At 43.1% G+C, this 21,432-nt stretch overlaps 1 protein-coding gene across 1 annotated transcript in view; it reads left to right on the top strand.

Annotated features, from left to right (window-relative positions):
• The window catches only part of SLC7A11 (solute carrier family 7 member 11), a 361,100-nt gene extending 345,851 nt beyond the window's left edge, over positions 1-15,249 (top strand). The window contains 1 exon segment of the mRNA XM_040330993.1: positions 14,904-15,249. Coding sequence (XP_040186927.1) covers positions 14,904-14,968 — 65 coding nt within the window. The 3' untranslated portion in view covers positions 14,969-15,249.
• The last annotated feature ends 6,183 nt before the right edge of the window (positions 15,250-21,432 follow it).

Here is a 21,432-nt window from a genome sequence, read left to right as displayed (position 1 = left end):
GTCTAAGGGGGCATTCTGGTGGTCCTGGACGGCATCCTGGTGGTCCTCGGTGACCAGCCCTGGTAAACTATCAGCACAGACCCCCCCTGTCAGGAGAGCAGCCTATCGACTCTCCTCTACTCGCGTCGGTCAGATGCGAGTCAGGGAAAGCCGATCAATGGCTCTTCCTGGTTACATTGTGATCAGCCGTGGTAAAGAATCTTCGTTGGAGACTCTTTACCTAGATCGGAGTTGCGGTGTGTCAGACTGACACACCGCACCACTGATCGCTGTAATGCAGGCCCCCGGGGGCGCGCATCGGCTTTCTTATCCTGCCGATATCATATGATGTCCGGTCAGGATAACAGAACAACTTTGCCGAAGTAATTTTGCTATATGGCGGGCGGCAAGTGGTTAAGCACCATCCCAATACTGTTTTGGCAAGAAATACATGCATTTTTTTCTTAATCATCAAAATATATATATAAAAGATATATATTTGTGAGTTCAGAAACAATTAAAACTACCTTATAATGCATTGTGTATAAATAGAGAGGAGGTTGACAGTTTTAAGTTCCTGAGAGCTCATGTGTTTGAGGATCTAATCTGGAGCTTGAAAACCTCATATTTGATTAATGCGGAAGTAAACCCATCCATGAACAGTTACCTTTCCGGCAAGTGCCGGAAATGTAACACTCCCATTGGTTGTGCTCTCAACCAAACTGTCAAACCTCCCAATGGCTGGTGTCATAACTGATCACATGTGCAGCATCATGGAATTTGTAGATTAAATAGAGGCCAAAATGGCAGCTTCCTTGGCTGAAAATGATTGGAGGGTTTACTTCCACTTTAAGAAGAATCAAAGGTTCTTGTTTCTCTTAATAATTTAAAGAAACAACAGACGCCCCCAAAAACTATTGTTACATTTTTAGTTACAGATTATAGTACACTTTTATCTAGTTTTAGTTTATAGTACAATAGGGAGTATTTTCACATATGGTTGCCCAGCGTGGTATTCTAGTTGCACTAGGCAGATGGCAGATAGAAAAGATTTTCAGTGGAACAGCTCAGAGGATGGACAGTTTTCGACTTCCTAATTTGAAAGATATTTACTTGAGTCATTTTCAATAAACACGTTTCTAATTTTAAACTTCCTACTCTCCCTTTGGGTAGGCTTGGAACTAATATGCTGCAGAACTTTTTTCTCCAGTGGACAAGCTGTTGTACCCCTACTCTTTTGTTTTATTGCTGGGGTAATATGTCATTAATGTTTAAGTATTATTATTTTATTATATTTTTTTTAATTATTTTTATTTTATTTCACGTCTTACATTGTTTAATACCCCGTATTTATCGGCGTATACCGCGCACTTTTTTGCCCTGAAAATCAGGGCAAAATCGTGGGTGCGCGATATACGCCGATACCCACTTTCCCGCGCCGAGTTTAAATACTGCGCCGGCATATACCGAGCGCAGTACACTCGTGTATAGTCGGGCAGGCTCGGCTCCTCTCGCGCTCACGTCCTGGACATACAGGACGTGAGCGCGAGAGTAGCCGAGCCTGCCCGACTATACACGAGTGTACTGCGCTCGGTATATGCCGGCGCAGTATTCAAACTCGGTGCGGGAAAGCGGGGATCGAGCGGGGAGGATGCCGCAGAAGTACGCCGGACCCGACGAAGAGGACACCCGAAGCTGCAGACGAACGCCGGACCCGACGAGGCCGCCGATGGACGCCGCGCAAGACACCGCTCGCACATACCCGCAGCATGTCCCATAGCCAATGTGAATGCCCAGCAGGCGTGAAGACCGTCGGAGACCCGCGATCGCTTTTGACAGAGTGAGAACCGGGATCTGTGTATGTAAACACACAAATCCTGGTTCTCTCAGGGGAGAGGAGAGGAGACAGATCGTGTGTTCATACTAAGTATGAACACCAATCTGTCTCCTCCCCTAGTCAGTCCCATCCCCCCACAGTTAGAACACAGTAAACCCCTTGATGACCCCCTAGTGTTAACTCCTTCCCTGCCAGTGACATTTATACAGTAATCAGTGTATTTTTATAGTACTGATCACTGTATAAATGTCAATCGTCACAAAAATGTGTCAAAAGTGTCTGATTTGACCGCTGCAATATCGCAGTATCTATAAAAATCGCTGATCAGCACCATTACTAGTAAATAATAATAATAATAATAAAAATGCCATAAATCTATCCCCTATTTTGTAGACCCTATAACTTTTGCGCAAACCAATCAATATCCGCTTAGTGTTTTTTTTTTACCAAAAATATGTAGAAGAATACATATCAGCCTCAACTGGTTTTTTTTTTTTTTTTCAATTGGGATATTTATTATAGCAAAAAGTAAAAGATATTGTGTTTTTTTTTTCCAAATTGTTGCTCTTCTTTTGTTTATAGCACAACAGATGAAAAACGTAGAGGTAATCAAATACCACTAAAAGAAAGCTCTATTTGTGGGAAAAAAAGGACGTACATTTTGTTTGGGTACAGCGTTGCACGACCGCGCAATTGTCAGTTAAAGTGACACAGTGTCGTATCGCAAAAAAATGGCCTGGTCAGGAAGGAGGTCAATTCTTCCGGGGCTGAAGTGGTTAAAAGTTGAGGATGCCATTGCCAAAGGGTAAATTATTTGTATATTTAAGTTACCTTGCTTGGACCCCATACTGAGGAAACATTAATCTATGCCACCACCTTTGACAGCTAACAGTGGACCCTGTACAAGGCCGCTAGTTGTCAGACTGGGCTGTCGCAAATCTGCCTCACTAATGATTAAGAATCCAAATTGAGTAATAAGCCTTCATGGCAGTGTATCAGATACAATTGCAGTATTGAAAAAAAAAATGTGTGTGTGTGTGTATATATATATATGTATATGTAGTGGGTGGTTGCTACTAGTTACTAACATCCACCATGTCCATACATCACTCTTCAGTAGACAATGAATAGTCATTTGCTTTTGTTATGTTTTTGTTTATTTGGGGGATATAACTTGGTTGGGGAAGGGGGTATGGGATGCTCAAAGAACAGATTAATTTTGCCATCATTATTAAAGCAGTTGTAAAAGTACAATTTTTTTTCCCTAAATAGCTTCCTTTACCTTAGTGCAGTCCTCCTTTACTTACCTCATCCTTCGATTTTGTTTTTAAATGTCCTTATTTCTTCTGAGAAATCTTCACTTCCTGTTCTTCTGTCTGTAACTCACCAAAGTAATGCAAGGCTTTTTCCCTGAGCTTATGAAGGAGGCCTGCCCCCTGTCAATTCCAATTGGGGATTGGTCAGGGCTCCTCATATGAGCTCCCTGTCACTCCAATTCCCAGCGCTGCCCCTTTTCCATAACATTCTCCCACCCGACGAAGAGGACACCCGAAGCCGCAGACGGATGCCGGACCCGACGAGGCCGCCGATGGACGCCGCGCAAGACACCAAAACTGTAAGTACAAAAATCTTTTTTCCACAGGAATGCGGGTCCACTTTAGGGGTGTGCGCTATACGCCGGAGCGCGCAATACCCCGATAAATACGGTATATGGAGTTGCTGCTATGTGGAGAGGATTTGCTAATTGTTGTGTTTATCATCTTACATTTTTTTTTTAAATCCTGGTGAAAAAAATATTAGTGGAACATCAGATTTAAGTCTTTAGAGAACCAAAGAAGCCAACTAGGCAAATCATTCACATAGAACATTTTAATATGTTCTCTCCTCGCTGCTTACCACCCGCTTTTCTTTGTTTGGTTAATTTTTTTAATACATATCTAATGTATTTTTTAGTGCATCAGTGGCTCCATTTTGCAACAATACAAGAACATATTCTGATCAATATCATATTAAATTACCGCATTTTATGACACTACCATTCCTGAAAAATGTTATTATCGTCTGGAACTCTTTTGCTTTTCAGTTGTTGTCGAGGGTTTATCTTTCAATAAATTCCAAGTGCTTAAGTACAGTATTCGTTCCCCTTCAGAGTAATAAAGTGTATTCTTAGGAAAACAACGTCTAGAACGCATTACGGTTTTCTTTTAAAGAAATGAATGAAAAATGTGCTTTGCTGCAGTGTCGAGTTCACTTAAGTTGATACTTAAAGGTCTAGAGGACAATACATTCACCGTATTGCAGTGTTCTAGCATTCCCGCTGTCCTTTACAAACTAATTGAACCTGTGATAAATGTGCAGCTCTAATTGATTCAGTGTACTGTCTTTCCATAGAAATAAAAGTGTGGCCCAAAGTCATTAAAGCACAGTCTACTGTATTGCATACAGTTCTCTTGATGACTCAATTTACTTTCATCAATTGGAGCCTTTAGACCAAGAAACAGTGAAATAATCACAGGATGCTCCATGTAAATGTACTTCACGCACACAAACAAATGATGAAGATTACATGCTATGTGCCAAACAAAAGACACAATGGCACTATCCTGCTTTATTTTTCCATGGTTAAAGCTAAGACAATTAGTACTATGCATAACACATTAGTTAATGTCCTTTAATGATGTTATGGTTGCACTTACTTTTATTATGCATTGTTTAATATATGCGTTGTTTACAATTTGCAAGTGATAATACATGCATATACTTCTGTGTAAATAAAAACAGCTTTATTACTTTGCAATGTTTGTAAAAAGCGACATTGTCTCTGAATAACATATATTGTGACACCTAGAACCCTTATGTTGCTTGACATTTTCAAAACATCATATCAATATATTGGAGTACCAAAGATATAAGGTGAACATTTATATACCAGAAGGTTATGCGCAATAAAAATGTGTTTAAAGGAATCTGTCAGGAGATAAATAAAAATGTGACATCGCTGATTTATTTTTGAAGATGACTGTTCTGGGGCTGTCATCTGTATCTTGGTATGGCACTGCCCTGGAACAAGCATGGGCACTGCCCTGGAACAAGCATTTTAATTTTTAGTGCTCTGAGTAATATACAAATGCTTGTTCCAAATCATGGGTCCATCAGTTAGTGGAAAAATGATAAGGATGACAGCCATGAGGTCCTAACCACTTAAAGTGGAGGTTCACCCTATAAAAAAATTCTAACACTACATCCAGCCCAGTTCTGCATATAAAATGACACTGACCTTTTTTTTTTTTTCCTGTAGATAGCGTTTAGCCGTGGAATTCACCGCGGCTTCCGGGTAGGGAATCCCGCGGGAGTGGGCGTTCCTATTGACATGCCAATTGATTGATATGCTAAACGACGGCGCACACAGAGCGTCACGACTTCCCGAAAGAAGCTCGGGTCGGCTCGGCTCTATTCGGCGCCTGCGCACCGGCGCCGAATAGAGCCGAGCCGAGCCGAGCTTCCTTCCTTTTTAGCATGTCAATTTTTTTCCCTAAATAGCTTCCTTTACCTTAGTGCAGTCCTCCTTCACTTACCTCATCCTTCCATTTTGCTTTTAAATGTCCTTATTTCTTCTGAGAAATCCTTACTTCCTGTTCTTCTGTCTGTAGCTCCACACAGTAATGCAAGGCTTTCTCCCTGGTGTGGAGTGTCATGCTCGCCCCCTCGCCCCTCAAGAGCAGGAGAGTCAGGACGCTCTCTACGTTGCAGATAGAGAAAGGAGCTGTGTGTTAGTGGATGTCTTGACTCTCCTGCTCGCCCCCTCAAGGAAGGGGGCGAGCATGACACTCCACACCAGGGAGAAAGCCTTGCATTACTGCTTGGAGTTACAGACAGAAGAACAGGAAGTGAGGATTTCTCAGAAGAAATAATGACATTTAAAAGCAAAATCAAAGGATGAGGTAAGTGAAGGAGGATTGCACTGAGGTAAAGGAATAAAGGAATTGTTGAATCATTAGCACTATGAGCAAATGATGGACTCTAACATTTACAGTCTCTCCTCTGTACCAACTCCTGCAGACTGTTATTCCTCCTCTGCACCAACTCCTGCAGACTGTTACTCCCAGGACTCTTCTCCTGAGATGGGCCTCCTGCTGCAGTCTAACACTCTATTCTTCACTTCACCCAGCCGACAACTCCCCTCCAGTGGGTTGGACCTGAGCTTATAAGAGAGAGGCCTGCCCCCTGTCAATTCCAATTGGGGATTGGTCAGGGCTCCTCATATGAGCTCCCTGTCACTCCAATTCCCAGCGCTGCCCCTTTTCCAGAACATTCTCCCTGGGGCAGGGGAGGTGCCCAAGAACTGAAAGAAAGGTGGTCACACCCACTGCTACACTAACCACTCCCTGCCCCCCAGATCAAAACAAGCAGGCCTAGCATGCAGCATAGGCCTGCCTAAATTTACCTTCCTGGCAGCTATCACAAAAAAGCCTCATCTCTAACACCTACCTGTGGAAGGGGACGCTATAGATATATATATATATATATATATATATATATATATATATATTTACAGTTTATTTGCATAAGTACTTAAAACTGCTGTGGCTGCTGTTTTATTATTTTTTATGTCAGAAAATGAGTACTTTGCCTGATTGCAGGTTCTCTACATATAGTTGCATTTCATCCCCACCCCTGGCTCTTGCTCCACTGTCTGCCTTAACCCTGTCCAACATTGGGGCGTAACTCAAAATTACCAGTTCAATTATTTAAAAAGCAACAGTGTGACTGAAGATATAGCACAGTAATTTAATGGTTAGCACTTCTGCTTTGTAACACTGGGGACCTCACTTTGGATCATTGCTAGGACAATAATTATATGGAGTTTGCATGTTCTCTATGTGCGTGTGTGGCCTCCTCCAAGCCCTCTGGCTTCTTGGTACACTCCAAAGGCTAACTGGCTCCTGTCTAAATTGATCCTAGTGTGTATGCATGGGGGATAGGAACTTTTGATTGTAAGATCCTTGAGGGCAGACACTCATGTGTGCTGCCAGCTGCATGTGCTTTTCCTTTCCCTCCCCTCCCCTGCCACTGTAGGCCAGACAGAGGTGTGGGCAGTGTGTGTGTGTCTGCACTCGCTCCCACTTCACTCTTTAGCACCACCATGTTTACAGAGTGGCTGTGTGAGCTGCAGCAGGCGCCTCTTCCCCAGAGCTTCCCTGCTGCCATTACACAGTGTGAATGAAGCAGGTTCTATGTCAATCCCCTGTTTTCTCCCCCCTCCCTCTTTGCAGCTGTGGTGGACAAATCCACAGTAGTGGAAAATCTGAGAGGAGGAGATTGTATCTTACAATAACCTCTAAGGATCATGGGGTATGTTATCCTTAAAGGGGACTTTACAATACAGTTGAATGAAGGCTAATGTCTGCTGAACTACAGGTCCACAATTTCCAGTGTCAAGGGGAGGAGAGATACAAAGTTTTCCAAGGCAAATTATCATAGCTCAAGGCAGACACGGGGGTAGGGGGGTGGGGAAAACAGAACAATGTAGACCTGTGGCTGGGACTGTGCACGGCATGAGACAAGACAGGGCCTGTGCAGAGATTGGGTGCCTTTACTGTGTTTATGGGAGCTTGAGGACTGAGCTGCAGAGAAGTCTTTCACTGAACTGGGACCAGAGCTGGAGAGATAGTGAGAGACTGGTACTTTTGAGGACCTGAATTTGAGGACTGAGACTTCTAGTATACCTGATTGTCAAGTGTATGGGACCTAATCTGTTGCATACTGGGAGTGGAAAGGGGAACTACTGTGCTTAACCCCTTTCTGTCTCTACTTCATGCTATAGAAACTGATCCCTACCCAATAGCTCATTAACCTGTGGATAGATCTAAAGAGACAGCTTCATGTGCACTGCCTTACAGAAGGGCCCCAACAACAGCCAGATAACTTTGACAACTAGGCGCCAGGTACTTTAGACACCACCAGGGGTACCCTTTTTTTAGGGACACGAACACCTATCCACTAAGGAGCTGTATGCATAGAGTGCACCCATGGACATCTTTTGAGTATTACAGTGAGGTTTCTTTATGTAATTTATGCTTTCATGGTTGATGCTTTTTTTTTCTAATACTTTATGGACGAGTGTAATGGGACTTAGGCTCATTGCAACATACATGAGGCTAATGTGCCCATCAGTTAATCTCAGGTTATCTGCTGTTCTGTTCACTTGTATGCATTGTATTTGCTTAGGCCTCGTACACACGACCGTTTTCCTCGGCAAAATCCATCAATAAAAATGCTGGCAGAGCATTTTTGCCGTGTGTATGTTTTTCGTCGAGAAAACTGTCATGGATCTCGATGAGAAAAAAAGAGAACGTGTTCTCTTTTTTCTTGTCGGGAGTCTCAATTTCCTTGTCATGTTTCTTGTCGGGCTGGTTTACGACGAGAAACACGTTCGTGTGTATGCTTTAAAAACCTGCGCATGCTCAGAATAAAGTATGAGACGGGACCGCACCTTCGGTAAAAGTAGCGTTCTTAATGGAGATAGCACAGACTAAAAAGCGCGAAATGTCTCTTACCAAACTTTTACTAACACGCAGTAACATGAGATTAGTAAAAGCAGCCCCAAGGGTTGTGCCAGTGGAATCGAACTTCACCTTTATAGTGCCGCTGTACGTGTTGTATGTCACCGCGTTTGAGAACAACGAGATTTTGTCTTGACAGTGTGTATGCAAGGAAAGCTTGACAAGATTCTCGACAAGCCTGACAAGAACCTTTTTCGAGGAAAACGATGTGTCTTTTACGACGAGATTCTCGGTCGTGTGTATGAGGCCTCACTCTTCAATAACACATTTATCTTGTAAATAAATAAGCGTGTTGCTTGTGGTCTTTCTTCTGTGTACTTTCATAGAGTGGTAGAATATTAATGCTTAAACTAGAGAGGTGTGAGTAACCTATAACTAGGTGTGTCAGTGGAGACTGGGGACCACACAGGTTTACAGAGTTGTGGCAGAGAACAGAGGACCCAACAAACCAGAGGGCTCCTGTAGGGCTAGTGCTACAAGTGAATTTATAGTATGCAAACCAATGGCCCTTTACAAATGCTTCTAATAAATACAGAAATAAAGAAATACATAAGAATTGTCACCAGCTTGAGAATTATACAAGCTATAGGTTATTGATATCTTACCATTATAGTTATGAATTATTGCAAGTGGAAATCTAAATATTCAGCCTGCTCTTGTGTCAGTAGACATGAGATGATTGTTGCCTATCCCGTGGACATGTGTATGGGCATTCTGTAACCTGTACACACACTTCCAGACCACCCAATCTTGGAAAATAATTGGACATCTGGATTTTTAAACAAGATTGCTATTATTCTCTAGAGATGAGATCAGCATCATTAATAATTGTACATATAATTGTACATACATTTATAAACCTGAATGCTTGTTTACCACAAGCATGTATATTTATTGCACCAGTCATCCTTATTAATTTTTTAGCTGAAAGTTTTAATCTTTATCTTATTTCCATGCACACATTTGCATGATATAATCAACTATTTCCATTATGTTCTTTTATCCCTGTCATAATAATCCCAGGGAGCTTCAGGTACAATCAGAAGAGTCCCGCTGGACCATCCCACAGCTCTTGTAACAGATGGGGTTCTCTGGTGTAATGCATAAGCAGAAGAAAAACACACAGCACACTGACCTTGAGAAGTATAAAGTAATATTTATTAAGAATACAATTTACTGATTCTCGCAAGCATAAACAATCAAACATCATGCAAAAATAATCAGCAACACTGATGGGGTGGAGAGTGTTCACCTCACCAAATGTTCTGATGACAAGAGGTGGGGCCCTTACCAAATCAAATGCTCTGATGACAGGAGGTGTGGCTCTCACCAAGCCCAATGCACTGATGACAGGAGGTGGGGCTCTCACCAAACCAAATGCTCTGATGACAGGAGGTGTGGCTCTCACCAAACCAAATGCTCTGATGACAGGAGGTGGGGCCCTTACCAAACCAAATGCTCTGATGACAGGAGGTGGGGCTCTTACCAACCATAATGCTCTGATGACAGGAGGTGTGGCTCTCACCAAGCCCAATGCTCTGATGACAGGAGGTGGGGCTCTCACCAAACCAAATGCTCTGATGACAGGAGGTGGGGCTCTTACCAACCATAATGCTCTGATGACAGGAGGTGGGGCTCTCACCAAGCCTAATGCTCTGATGACAGGAGCCCAATGCTCTGATGACAGGAGGTGGGGCCCCAAAAACACATCAGTCATTCATGTAGTAGCTGTTGGTCTTTATGCTTCCTGTTGTGGTGGACACTCACTTACACTTGATGAGTATTTTTGTATGGCTTTTTGAACCTTTATGCTTGTGTATATCATTACATTTTAATCTTAATTAACAGCACTCACTGCATTTTTATTCTTTCATCTCTGTTCATATATTGATTTATTCATCGTCTAAGGCAGGGGCCACATTTAGCCCACTGAGAGAGTTTACAACTTAATCCTTAATTCCTTCATTAAAAATGTTTTATGTTAGTTAAAAATGTAAAAATGTTTAGGTAAAAGTACCACCCTTCACCCCCACCCCACCACCCATACTGACAGGTTGAAATTGAGCCAACAGGTGAGCCACAATAGGAAGTGGCTTCCTATGGTGGCACACCAAGAATAGTTGAAGCCAGCAGTGCCGATAGGGGACCCGAGAACAGGAGGTTTGGGTTGCTTTGTGAAAAACCACACAGAGCAGCTCTAATGGGCAGGGCAGGGCCCTATGATTCCTCTTGTACCAAATTGTACTGTAAGGCCTTGTACAGACGAGCGAACCTGTCCGATGAAAACGGTCCGTGGACCGTTTTCATCGGACAAGTCCGCTCGGAGATTTTGGTCTGATGGTTGTACACACCATCAAACCAAAATCCCCGCGGACAGACAGCGCGGTGACGTTGACGCCGCCACGTCCGCAAACCCGGAAGTTCAATGCTTCCATGCATGCGTCGCCAGCGGACATGTCCGATGAGTCGTACTGACCATCGGACATGTCCGACGGACAGGCTTCCAGCGGACAAGTTTCTTAGCATGCTAAGAAACTTTTGTCCACTGGAAACCTGTCCGCTAGGCCGGAAAATTGTCCGGTTGGCCCTACACACGACCGAACATGTCCGCGGAAACTGGTCCACGGACCAGTTTCAGCAGACATGTTCGGTCGTGTGTACGAGGCCTCACTGTAATGTCTGCCCTCATTTTGTTAACCGCTGTGCAAACTGTTGGCGCTATATAAATCCTATATAATAATAATTATAATATTAAGAATAAACCTGTTTGTTATTTTTTCTTTTTTTAAATGGAGTTTGTAATCACTTTAAAGTGGTTCTTAAGATTTGTGTTTTTTACCTAATGTATTCTCTGCATTAACACCTTCCCACCTGGCCTATAGTACTATTATGACTGGGAGGGAATACTGTTCATATGACCTCCTCCCAGAACATGCCACTCATAGGGCCTCTCAGTGGCGCGATCTGTCACAGGCTGTGTGTCACTGTACCGCCCAGTACCATGTGATCACCGTTGCTAATCACAGCAGATCACTTGACAATTGTAAACAATGGATGGCTTCCTTTTATGCCATCCATTGTATACTATTGTGATGCTAGCTGTGGTTGGTCACAGTGATCACATGGTATACACAGGACCAATCACAGCCCTTCTGTACCATGTGAATAGCTTTAGCCAATCGCAGATAATTACAACAAAATACACTGAATGAACCAGCTTCATTCAATAAAAATGGTTGCTTATATATATATATATATATATATATATATATATATATATATATATATATATATATATATATATATATATATATATATATATATATATAATAAGCTTTAGAATCACCTTAACTGAAATTTCAGATGTGAAGGGTATAATAAAAAGAAGGGCTAAAGAAAATCATATGTAGCACAGTTTAAACATATATTTATTGACTGCTTTTTGTTTTGTTATTTGACTCTTTTTTAAGTAAGTGTACATTTGGCTGTTTAAATATGTCTAAATAAAATGTTAATGTTATATATGAAATGTGTTTATCATTGAACTGAAACATACTCCGAGATAACAGCACCCCCCCCCCCCTATACTCCTAGATAACACCAGACCAACCCCCCCTCATACTCCTAGGTAACACCAGACTAACCCCCCCCCCCTATACTCCTAGATAACACCAGACCAACCCCTCCCATATACTCCTAGATAACACCAGACACATTAAATAAAGTTGAGAAGCGGGGTGAGGGGGTGTTCTGCTGTCGGAAATTACTCAGCCAGCGAGTTTAGAAGCGGGGTGAGGGGGCAAAAATAACTCTTCTCACCAGGCGGGGCCTCTAGCAATTTGGGGGGCCCTTTGCAGCTTTGTAGGGCCCTAAGCGGCTTGCATAGTGAGCCTATAGCGAGGATCGGCCCTGACAAGACCGTTTGGCCCTATATACTTTGAACAGCAGTATACAGGCGGTGCAAACAAGATAAGGACTGTAGGTTTCTTAAGTAGAATCAGAACCATGTCATACTTTGCTCCTGCATATTGCACAATTTCCTAAAGAGACCCTCAACAAACTACATGACACTTGTGCCTGATGAGGCCACTGATGTTCCAGTGGTGGTGGCCCGTGAGACTGTCCATACAGGCTTGGCCCCCCAAAGTGCACGTGCTGTGTGGCAACAATATGTCGATTATTTTAGGGGTGGGGGGGGCCATTACAATGCCAGATCTTGGCTCAATAAATAATTTTTTGGGGAAAGAAAATTTCTAGAAAAAAGGGGGGTTGCCATCTGGGGCCCCCTTTGAAAAAATTCTGTGAAGAACTCCTGTTCTCTGAAGGCTTTCATTATTTCTGCAAGTCAAAATGTATAAAAAAAAAACTAATGTCAGTCAAGCCTTAGCTTTCTCCCCATATCAAACCCACAAACTCATCCACTGATCATAAAGTCCAAAAATCAAGTTTCGTATCGTCGTACTGCATGATCGTTTTCACAACGTTTTCTACCGACTGCGAACAACGTTCTCACTCACGCAATATCCCCTTTTACACTATTAAATAGCCCACGTGCAGTAACAGCTAATGCGTTTATGGGCAATAAAATAGCACACGTCCACTAACACTGAGTACTATGTTTAGGTGTAAACTAAACACTATGCAGGCAATACAACACGTTAGAAAACTGCATCTAGCACAATCTACTGCCTAACAATAGGAATAGCTGATCTAGCTAAGCTATACAGTGTATAATTATATGTACAACGCTAGGATGTATATATATTCCCTACACACTGTAAATTTAACTAAACTGACTAGCCTTCCTGCTCCTATCTATCTATCTATCTATCTATCTATCTATCTATCTATCTATCTATCTATCTATCTATCTATCTATCTATCTATCTATCTATCTATCTAGTAGAAAAGACACTGTGTCTCTCTGTGTCTGACTGTTCTTTTCTTTAACAAAGCTGGAACACACTACACGTGGCCGCCTTACAGGCGGCCTTATATAGTGTGGGGCGTGTACTAAACCCCCTGAGCCATAATTGGCCAAAGCCACCCTGGCTTTGGCCAATTGTGGTTCTTCGTTTTTTGCGCCTTGTGATTGGCCAAGCATGCAGGGTCATGGTGCATTCTTGGCCAATCATCAGCGCGCAACGCCGCAGTGAATTATGGGCCAACGCCCGTTTTGTTCGAAATTCGTCGAACGTACGAACAGACGATGTTCGAGTCGAACACAAAGCTCATTCCTATTCAGCAACACTGATCAAGAGAACATTTTCCAACAGGCTGGTTGTACACATGTTGATTGATAGAACTGAATGAATTTCAATCCATGTATTTCCGGCTTAATTGCAGAACTTGAACATGTAGATGCTTCATAGACGTGCGCACAGAGTGTGCCGGGTGTGTCCAGGCACACCCTAATCACCCCATGCGCATTGGTATTATCACTCTGTGTAGCAGCAGGAACATGAAAGCTCTCCCTCTTACCGTCTCTGCCATAAGAGAAGTGTTTATACTCTTCTCTTTCACTGTTCCGGCAGGGATATCAATGTGCCGGGGTCATATATATGTAGACACACACACACGCATGTGTTTTTGAGCTTTAGAGTGCACACCCTAATGCAATAGACTGCGCACACCTATGAGATGCTTCCAGTACCAGTTGCTTGACACTTTTTGCCAGACAAAAGCCATCTTTAGAATACTAGCTGTAGATAAGTGTTTCATCAGCTGTATCAAATTTTCAATCAAAACACCAATGTTTTGACTCAAAGTTAGACAAGCTGACAGACCATCATCCAAACTGTGTGATGAAAAATGCTGCCCTTTTTAAAATTAATGATCTTGTGGTTAAGAAAAAAATAAAGAAAGAAAGGCAAAATTAAAAAAAAAAAATCCTAAGGTCTTTGGATAATGCAGTACAAATAGCAATGTTAATATGATAAATTGGGTTAACACATAGCAGATGGTTTGCTGCTTTGGTTTGCAGGACTTTGTACATTGAAATTATTTTCTATACAAAATGAAAATGCATTTTTATATAAAATGTAACATAATGCAACATTTTTAATTTATAAAATGTTCCTTTTCTGTCTTCACCATATTTTTTTTACTTATGCCTAACTGTAATTATTACTCCAGTTTTTGTAGCTTTTAGTACAATATATGCCTTTTTTTTTTCCTTGTGGAAAAGCATTTATCATTATGCTAATGTTGTAATCTAATGTCTAGGGCTTTAAGCCTAATAAATTTCCGAAACCTTCTCTTAGCATCAATCTTTGATTTTTCTATTTCGTTTGTAGTCATTTGCAGTGAGACCATTGATTTGACCTTCCTTGTTATTGGGATAAAGCGTGCTGGGGATGGGGAATGTCACAGAGAGATGCCATGTAAAATAAAAATGCATTATGTATATTGTGTTATGACAGGTAAAAGCTTTAGCAGATGATGAATACTGATGTAATAAATCCTCAGAGAAGCTCCTCCCTTCAATATCCTCCACTTACTATTATTATTTTTATTTTTTATAGGCCGAGTCATTATGCTGCTGCAGATTCTTCTGGAAGTTGTGCCAACAGAAGAGAACGTTTCCTGAAAAGACACAAATTTGCGTTGGAACATGCCAATTGCCTTTGACTTGACACATAACACACACAGTACATTGCTGTAGTTTATACATGCTGCATACATTAGTTTATTGTTATGTACAGTAGATTTGATTTTTTATTTATTTTACATCATTTTCTGTTACATTATTGAAAACAGACCAAAAATGCCTACAGTTAAGCCTAGCACACACTAACATTTTATTTATTTTTTCTGGTCAACCCAGCAGGGTGAATAAAAAAAAAAGGAAGAGCTCAGCAGTAGCCTATATACTAACAATCCAATGTTAGTACATTGATCTCCCCCGCTGAGCTATTGTGTTCTGACAGGGGGACTGCCCCCAACCCCCCACCCCCCAACATGACACATCGGTCAATGCTCTCAGCCATTATCTTTAGAGTATCAGCTATGCTCACTAAAACATGTCATAATACTATCCAACTAAAGAGTACCATCTTTTCCTAGTGTCCGAAAATCATAAAAAAAATTGGTGCTGCCAATCGCTCTTGCTCTGTGACCTCTGTCATATTTCAGCACCAATTGAATTTACATCACTGTGTGCCTTAAAGTGCTTCTAAATCCTTAATTCCTTCATTAAAAATGTTTTATGTTAGTTAAAAATGTGAAAATGTTTAGGTAAAAGTACCACCCTTCACCCCCACCCCACCACCCATACTGACAGGTTGAAATTGAGCCAACAGGTGAGCCACAATAGGAAGTGGCTTCCTATGGTGGCACACCAAGAATAGTTGAAGCCAGCAGTGCCGATAGGGGACCCGAGAACAGGAGGTTTGGGTTGTTTTGTGAAAAACCACACAGAGCAGCTCTAATGGGCAGGGCAGGGCCCTATGATTCCTCTTGTACCAAATTGTACTGTAAGGCCTTGTACAGACGAGCGAACGTGTCCGATGAAAACGGTCCGCGGACCGTTTTCATCGGACAAGTCCGCTCGGAGATTTTGGTCTGATGGTTGTACACACCATCAAACCAAAATCCCAGCGGACAGACAGCGCGGTGACGTGGCGGTGACGTTGACGCCGCCACGTCCGCAAACCCGGAAGTTCAATGCTTCCACGCATGTGTCGCCAGCGGACATGTCCGATGAGTCGTACTGACCATCGGACATGTCCGACGGACAGGCTTCCAGCGGACAAGTTTCTTAGCATGCTAAGAAACTTTTGTCCGCTGGAAACCTGTCCGCTAGGCCGGAAAATTGTCCGGTTGGCCCTACACACGACCGAACATGTCCGCGGAAACTGGTCCGCGGACCAGTTTCAGCAGACATGTTCGGTCGTGTGTACGTGGCCTCACTGTAATGTCTGCCCTCATTTTGTTAACCGCTGTGCAAACTGTTGGCGCTATATAAATCCTGTATAATAATAATAATTATAATATTAAGAATAAACCTGTTTGTTATTTTTTCTTTTTTTAAATGGAGTTTGTAATCACTTTAAAGTGGTTCTTAAGATTTGTGTTTTTTACCTAATGTATTCTCTGCATTAACACCTTCCCACCTGGTCTATAGTACTATTATGACTGGGAGGGAATACTGTTCATATGACCTCCTCCCAGAACATGCCACTCATAGGGCCTCTCAGTGGCGCGATCTGTCACAGGCTGTGTGTCACTGTACCGCCCAGTACCATGTGATCACCGTGGCTAATCACAGCCGATCACTTGACAATTGTAAACAATGGATGGCTTCCTTTTATGCCATCCATTGTATACTATTGTGATGCTAGCTGTGGTTGGTCACAGTGATCACATGGTATACACAGGACCAATCACAGCCCTTCTGTACCATGTGAATAGCTTTAGCCAATCGCAGCTAATTACAACAAAATACACTGAATGAACCAGCTTCATTCAATAAAAATGGTTGCATATATATATATATATATATATATATATATATATATATATATATATAATAAGCTTTAGAATCACCTTAACTGAAATTTCAGATGTGAAGGGTATAATAAAAAGGAGGGCTAAAGAAAATCATATGTAGCACAGTTTAAACATATATTTATTGACTGCTTTTTGTTTTGTTATTTGACTCTTTTTTAAGTAAGTGTACATTTGGCTGTTTAAATATGTCTAAATAAAATGTTAATGTTATATATGAAATGTGTTTATCATTGAACTGAAACATACTCCGAGATAACAGCACCCCCCCCCTATACTCCTAGATAACACCAGACCAACCCCCCCTCATACTCCTAGGTAACACCAGACTAACCCCCCCCCCCCTATACTCCTAGATAACACCAGACCAACCCCTCCCATATACTCCTAGATAACACCAGACTCCCCCCCTATACTCCTAGATAACACCAGACTCCCCCCTATACTCCTAGATAACACCAGACTCCCCCCTATACTCCTAGATAACACCAGACACCTCCCCCCTATACTCCTAGATAACACCAGACTCCCCCCTATACTCCTAGATAACACCAGACTCCCCCTCTATACTCCTAGATAACACCAGACCAACCCCCCTATAACCCCAGATAACACCATACCAACCCCCCATACTTCTAGATAACACCAGACCACCCCCCTAAACTCCTAGATAACACCAGACCAACCCCCTCTATACTCCTAGATAACACCAGACCATCCACCCCCCCCATACTCCTAGATAACACCAGACCAACCCCCTTATTCTCCTAAATAACACCAGACCACCCCCTCCTATACTCCTATATAACACCAGACCAACCCCCTCTATACTCCTAGATAACACCAGACCACCCCCTCCTATACTCCTATATAACACCAGACCAACCCCCTCTATACTCCTAGATAACACCAGACCAACCCCCCTATAACCCCAGATAACACCATACCAACCCCCCATACTCCTAGATAACACCATACCAACCCCCCATACTCCTAGATAACACCAGACCAACCCCCTCTATACTCCTAGATAGCACTAGACCACCCCCTCCTATACTCCTATATAACGCCAGACCAACCCCTTCTATACTCCTAGATAACACCAGACCAACCCCCCTATAACCCCAGATAACACCATACCAACCCCCCATACTCCTAGATAACACCATACCAACCCCCCATACTCCTAGATAACACCAGACCAACCCCCTCTATATTCCTAGATAACACCAGACCACCCCCTCTATACTCCTAGATAACACCAGACCACCCCCCTATACTCCTAGATAACACCAGACCAACCCCCCATACTCCTTGATAACAAGACAGATACACAGACTGCTGGAACTTGTAGTTCCTGTATAAAAAGACAGATGCATAGACTGCTGGGACTTGTAGTTCCTGTATAAAAAGACAGATACACAAACTGCTGGGACTTGTAGTAAAACGACAGATACACCTTACCTTGGAGTGTAGAAGCCACTTGGAGACAGGAAGCAGGAGACAGAGTCGGGGGGAGGGACCTGGGAGGACTAGCTGCTCTGAACTGAGGTTGTTTCCTCCTGCTGTGTGCACCTGCATAGTGGTCATCTGTCCTAGCAAGCAATGACTGCACAGAAGATTGAGGTGGGGAGGGGCAGAAATGCAGCACGCAGGGATGCCCTGCTGATAGAATGCCCTGCTGACCAAAATGAGTGTGCACATTGCACACACTGATGATACACTGAGTGGAGCCCCCGAGACTCTAGCCCAGATCCGCAGGACCCTGGGACTTACATGAAATTGCAGGACGGTCCCATGGAATCCGGGACAGTTGGGAGGTATGCCGAAGTGCATTTTCTGCTAGTATCAAGCAAACACTTCAGTAGGGCCTACTTTGGTGTTGTCATTCTCCTGACTAAAATGAGGAGCAATACAATTGGAACAGCTTACAGTTTAAAAGACCCTGCGAGTGCATTACAGCTATTTGCAATCCAGTTTATCACAAACAGCGGTGTCCAGGAATTTTATTTTCATAAGATGACTGAACATGAAGTCAACTGTGTGCTCAGCGCTCACGTGACCACCCGCTGCTCCCTCTCCTGAGCTTGACAGCTACAGCATGAGGGGCTAAGAATCCTCTGCAGACATCAGCCAGAAGTAGGAGAGAAGAGGAGGAGACCAGGGAGCAGTCACGTGAGCGGCGTACGGTGCTATGAAATGAGGTAAACAGTGGCATTTAAAAAAAAACATACACTGGGGATATTATTTAATCTAGAAGGGATTGTAGGAATGCCATTAAGTTATGTTGGCAGCAGAAGGGGAGCACATCGGCACTGACTGACACAGCTGACAGGCAGGGAGGGAGGGAGGGAGGGGGAAAGAGGACAGCTTAGAGCTGAGGATGATGAAGCCACGTGTCATGATGAGCCGTAGTCAGTTTGCAGGGGGGAGGTCAGAAACTGGCAGGATCAGCCAGGTATTTCAGGTGATACAGGGGGCCAAATAAAAAATAAATAAGGGGTTGTAAAGGTAAAACAAAATTCCCCTAAATAGCTTCCTTTACCTTAGTGCAGTCCTCCTTCACTTACCTCATCCTTCCACGGGAGGAGTCAGGGCACCAACTAACAGACAGCTCCTTTCTCTAGCTGCAAAGCAGAGAGCGTCCTGACTCTCCTGCTCGCCCCCTCAAGGGAGGGGGAGAGCACGACTCTCCACACCAGGGCAAAAGCCTTGCATTCCTGTGTGGAGTTACAGACAGAAGAACATGAAGTGAGGATTTATCAGAAGAAATAAGGACATTTAAAAGCAAAATCGAAGGATGAGGTAAGGAGGACTGCACTAAGGTAAAGGAAGCTATTTAGGAAAATACATTTTTACCTTTACAACCCCTTTAAACACACATAATATATTTTCTGCTGTAGTGCTTTCCAGTAGTGGAATGGGCCAATGGGGTTCATTTACTAAAGCTGGAGAGTGCAAAATCTTTTGCAGCTATGCTTCTAACTTCAGTTTGTTCAATTAGGCTACACAAAAAAAAAACTGAGAATATACACCCCAAAACACATTCTGCTATTCCTCCTGAGTATGGCGATACCACATGTGTGAGACTTTTACACAGCGTGGCCACATACAGAGGCCCAACATGCAGGTAACACCATCAGGCGTTCTGGAGCACGCAGGCCAATTCTGACATTTCTCTCCTACATGGAAAAATCATCATTTATTTGCTAAAAAATGATGCTTTTTTTTCAAAGACCTTAGAGAATACAATGGCGGTTGTTGCAACTTTTTATCTTGCACGGTATTTTCGCAGCAATTTTTTTGAACGCGTGTTTTAAAAAAAAAAACTGTTTTGTGCTTAAAAAAAAACAAAACAGTAAAGTTAGCCCAATGTTTTTGCATACTATGAAAGATGAAGTTACGCTGAGTAAATAGATACCTAACATGTCACCCTTCAAAATTGCACACGCTCGTGGAATTGCGCCAAACTTCGCTACTTAAAAATCCCCATAGGCGATGTATTGCAAGGTATTGGAGTATTGAGGGTATTGTGGAGTATTGAGGGTATTGTGGAGTATTGAGGGTATTGCAGAGTATTGAGGGTATTGCAGAGTATGGGGGGGGTATTGCAGAGTATGGGGGGGTATTGCAGAGTATGGGGGGGGGTATTGCAGAGTATGGGGGGGGGGGGGATTGCAGAGTATGGGGGGTATAGCAGAGTATGGGGGGGTATAGCAGAGTATGGGGGGTATTGCAGCAGTATGGGGGGTATTGCACAGTATGGGGGGTATTGCAGAGTATTGCGCAGGGATGGATGGCTGGATCTGTGACTGCAATTGTCACAGATCCAGCCACAGTGCTGCTGCTGCCACCCGCCCCCCCTCCTCTCACACTGTACCGAACGGTACAGAGAGGAGAGGGAGGAACCGTCATTACATGACGCCGGTTTGTTTACAAGTGATCGGCGCGATCACGTGTTAAGGAGCTGCTTCCATTGGCTTCTTACCGCGATCCTTGTTGCTGCGGGTCCCGTGGACCCGGCGAGCGACGGTGATCGCATGTGCGTGCCCGCTCGGGCGCGCGGGTCTGATTCTCTGGGAGGACGTATATTGACGCCCTCCCAGAGTAAGGGAACCGCCTTATAGCCGTATTTTGGCTATAGGGCGGTTACTAAGTGGTTAAAGGCAACATTAAAAACTCCTTCACTTAATATGCTTGAGAGATGCCGTAAAACAGGGATCTCTAAACTGGCCCTCCAGCTGTTGCGGAACTACACGTCCCATGAGGCATTGTAAAACTCTGACATTCACAGATATGACTAGGCATGATGGGCATGATGGGAATTGTATCGGAATTGTAGTTCCTGTACAATTGCAGAGCCATAGTTTGGAGACCCCTGTCTTAAAGCCTAGTACACACAGGCCGAATGACTGGCGACATTGGCCAGTTTAATATAAACCGTCCAACATACGGCCAGTGTGTACCTCAGTTGGTCTGAAAGTTTGACCAGGTTCTGTCGAAGGGGCATGTTGAAAAAAGTCTGCCGATGGGCTCCTAATCAGC

The sequence above is a fragment of the Rana temporaria genome, chromosome 1, assembly GCF_905171775.1.
Source record: "Rana temporaria chromosome 1, aRanTem1.1, whole genome shotgun sequence".
Taxonomy (NCBI): domain Eukaryota; kingdom Metazoa; phylum Chordata; class Amphibia; order Anura; family Ranidae; genus Rana; species Rana temporaria.
This window is presented reverse-complemented; position numbering and strand designations above follow the sequence as displayed.